This window comes from Hyposmocoma kahamanoa, unplaced genomic scaffold, assembly GCF_003589595.1.
Source record: "Hyposmocoma kahamanoa isolate Upper Pololo Valley unplaced genomic scaffold, ASM358959v1 80, whole genome shotgun sequence".
Taxonomy (NCBI): Eukaryota; Metazoa; Arthropoda; class Insecta; order Lepidoptera; family Cosmopterigidae; genus Hyposmocoma; species Hyposmocoma kahamanoa.
Window position 1 is genome coordinate 29,323 of NW_020654051.1, and position 3,832 is coordinate 33,154.

At 39.1% G+C, this 3,832-nt stretch overlaps 1 protein-coding gene across 1 annotated transcript; it reads left to right on the forward strand.

Annotated features, from left to right (window-relative positions):
* Positions 1–961: 961 nt before the first annotated feature.
* LOC113233747 (cytosolic Fe-S cluster assembly factor NUBP2 homolog) lies at positions 962–3,832 on the forward strand. The gene is made up of 4 exons (XM_026468936.1): positions 962–1,167; positions 1,368–1,638; positions 1,728–1,899; positions 2,552–3,832. Exons 1-4 carry the CDS (start codon positions 1,057–1,059, stop codon positions 2,772–2,774), a joined length of 777 nt encoding a protein of 258 aa, XP_026324721.1. The 5' UTR covers positions 962–1,056; the 3' UTR covers positions 2,775–3,832.

The following is a 3,832-nucleotide window of genomic DNA, read 5'->3' on the forward strand; positions in this document are numbered from 1 at the left end:
GCTAATAGCGCCTCCCGTCCTATATGCTCTAAGGGCTCTACTTCGAGAGTACAACCCTTTCAAAAAGAAAAGAATTTTTAAAATCGGTCCACAATTGACTGACAAATCGGTGAACATACATATAGCCAAACATAATATAACCTCCTCCCTTTTTTGAAGTCTGACATAAATTATGATATTGTTGAGAATTAAGCTTGATGGTTTTGTTCCGATGCCGATTTAAAATCAGTATTAAAAAGTGTCATAATGACATTTGTTACGACGTCACGTCAAGTGTGTACCAATAGTACCACAAGGTGGTACCAAAACTAGGGACGTGCAATTGAAAAAAAATATCGATATATATCGTTTCGATGTTTTATAAACCATATCGATATTTATTTACATAAATATAGCGATATTTCGACATCCTATAGGAACATGTGAAATTCCTAACATATGGATTAAGTATATTATGTATGAAATAAAACTCGGAAAATTATGGACAAGTGCCGAAATTTATAATAAATGTTATCAATGAACGGTCAGATAAAAAGTATAGTTGTGATCGCCTACTGCAAAATGTGGAAGGAAAGAGTTAACTATCATGATAAATGTGTTAGGAGACTCGGCCAAGACTACCAAATATAAGGAAAAGCTGTTTTTATTTTTGTATTTATATATGTATACATAAGTATGTACCGAATAGGTACATACATACCACAATTATGCCACAAAACAACAACGAAACAACTTTTATCTATATTATTTTCAAATATTCTTGTAGCACACTATATGGCGGCTGATGGCAATAAAATATATCAAATTTGATACTTGGAAAAAATATCTGATTTTTATACATTGAGATTAAAAATGTTGACGATGAATATCGATTATTTTATGAAAAAGCATCGATATTCTTTACTCGGCCTAACCAAAATAAAATTGCCATCCTTCCAACCATATCTATCTTTTAAATGCCCAAATACACTTTACTCTTTGATCATACATATCACATGGGTTGAAGTTGTTTTGTTTTTGTGTATTCTTACTTTTGAATTTTTAACCTATTTAATTATGTTAGAGCAAGTACGACGTGTTATTTTAGTACTATCCGGTAAAGGCGGAGTAGGCAAATCTACAGTGAGCACACAGTTGGCTTTGACTTTGAAAGAACGCGGGTTTAAGGTAGGTACATATTAAAGAGATAAAGAGTAAATTTGTCATTTTACCGATGTAATTTAACGTATGAAATGTAAATAATATTTTTATTGTAGACTACTAAAGCACCTGAACCTTCATAAAGTATAGAATACACTAAAAGTAACTTACACGCAAGCAAACCATTACGAGACCTGTACTCTAGATAAATTTAATAAATGTTCCAGGTAGGACTCTTGGACGTCGATCTGTGTGGCCCAAGCATACCATACATATTAAATTTAGAAGGTAAGCATGTCCACCAAGGTCCTGACGGCTGGATCCCTGTCTACATGGATGAAGACCAGCAACTAGGGGTTATGTCAATTGGTTTCCTGTTAAGTTCTCGAAATGACGCTGTTGTCTGGAGGGGCCCAAAAAAAACTTCCATGATTAAACAGTTTTTGGAAGATGTTTGCTGGCAGGAGCTCGATTTCCTTGTTATTGATACTCCACCAGGTGTGTAAAGTATATTTTTAACTTGAAAATAAAACACTAATCCCTAATTATGTTGTAGTAAAGGAGTACTGATCTGTAACATGTTTCAGGAACTTCAGACGAGCACATAACAGTAATGGAAAATTTGCGAACAGTGCCACAATGTTCTGCAATCTTAGTAACGACTCCGCAGCAAGTAGCCATAGAGGACGTAAGAAAGGAGATCACATTCTGCAGAAAAACTGGCATACCTATAATGGGAATCATTGAAAACATGAGTGGGTGAGTGTACAGAGGTATTTTCCACCTAATGGTGCTGTGTTGACTTCAGCGGCCCGGGGCGAAACTACAAATTTGTTGCTCACTCTATTTTCACGAGTACCAATGTAGTTCTACGGGACGGGATTGGCTCGATTGTGTTTTTATCTTAGACTGCCGTCTCCACCTTGTTGCACCTGCATTGTTGAGGATATTGTTTTCTCAAATAGTGGAATTTATTTTCTGATTTAAATAATAATTTTTACCAGTTAGGTAACCTCCTGTGCATCCCCCCGCTACGCCACGGCTCGAATTTCCTTAGATGTGGTCCTTAACGGGAGCGGATTTTTGTGTTGTTTTCTCGTTACTACACAGAAATTAATTAAAAATTTATATTTATATTAATATATTAAATCTATCCATATCCATTAAGACTTCCAGATCGCAGAACTGACGTTCTTAGAGTTGGAGAATCTTGCCATTTCTGCAAACTTTGGGATGAACTTTTTTTGAGTATAGTTTGGCTCATATCGGGATTACAGCCAGCGGAGCTCGTCCTTTCTCCGCGGTAGTCCCGAGTCCGTCGACACTTTTTTTGACGTTCGCCCGGTGCGGTCCTGTCGGTTCCTTCGAGCGAAGGCCCGCGCTGCGGCTGAGCGAGCCCGTCTGTCGGCAGCTACGAGTGCCCGTCGTGCGGCGCGTGCGCGAACGTGTTCTCCAGCGGCGGCGGCGCGGCGCTGGCGGCGGCCGCGGGGCTGCCCTTCCTGGGCGCGCTGCCGCTGGCCGCGCGGGCGGCGCCGTGCGCGCGCTCCGCCGCCGTGCTGGGCGCGCTGGCCTCGCGGCTGGCCGCCTGCGACTCCCACGACGCCCCCGCCGCCGCCGACGCCGTCGCGCCGTAAATGACAGGCCTCGCTTCCGTTCTAGACGTTTATTCTTTCATGTCCTACGAGTCTAAACTCTGTGTACGAAATAATTTGTCATACTTATATAAACTGTTGTTCCAAAATCATATATGTGTTTTAAGTTTATCTGCCTATTTTGTGCTCAAAAGCTAGTCTTCCCCGCCTCGCGATGTGGCACTCCTCCCTAATTCTCGAAAGGAAACCGTCGCTGCTAAAACGTTTTTTTAATACCTTGTCATTTTTTTGTTTTATAATATTCCAGAAACAAAGTTGTAATATATAGGCGTACATTATTTAGACACACGAGTAGACAGCGAGACAATGCGATATGCTGGAAATATAAATATGCTCCCTGAGGGAAAGTTCTTAATACAATCATTTGGTAAATGCGCTAAAAAATCGAAGGTCGTATTCGGCGGTGCACGGTTCTACATGATTTATCAAACATATCCTTGATCTTATTGTTTTAACAAAAAACTTTTATTACTTCAGAATGTTTAAACGGGAGTAAAGGGCACTTAATATTATGTACACTTATTAACTTGTATTGCTTCTTCGGTTTCCACAATTGTTATACATAGGAAATGAAATTCTGACCATAACTTGGATATAAATTCAAATAAAACAAAGATTATGCAATTTCACCCACCGCAAAAACTCCACTACACTTAGTATATGCATATAATAACACGCCTATAGAAATAGTACACAGCTTCACTTTGCTGGGTTTAAATATAGACACGCATGTGAATTGGAAATGTCATATACAAAAAAATAAGAAAAAGTTGTCGAGTTTCACGTACACATTGAGAGAGATAAAGAAGACTACTGACCTAATGACTGCAATGGCCGCTTATTATGGCCACACTTATTCCCACCTAAGTTACGGAATTATCCTTTGGGGAAATAGTGTGCACGCACGAGAATTATTTACAATCCAGAAAAGATGCATCCGTATTCTTGGCAATTTGCGTAGTACGGATAGCTGCAGACCGCACTTTAAACAATTTAAAATTTTGACTTTGTGTTCTATATATATTTTAGAAATTTGTAAA

What these genes read in the sequence shown, in the direction of transcription:
- LOC113233747 (XM_026468936.1), top strand. Translation starts at nt 1,057, where the DNA reads ATGTTAGAGCAAGTACGACGTGTTATTTTAGTACTATCCGGTAAAGGC. An exon ending in TGAAAGAACGCGGGTTTAAG is followed by an intron (nt 1,168 to 1,367) that starts GTAGGTACATAT and finishes TAAATGTTCCAG; the next exon opens with GTAGGACTCTTGGACGTCGA. An exon ending in TGTTATTGATACTCCACCAG is followed by an intron (nt 1,639 to 1,727) that starts GTGTGTAAAGTA and finishes AACATGTTTCAG; the next exon opens with GAACTTCAGACGAGCACATA.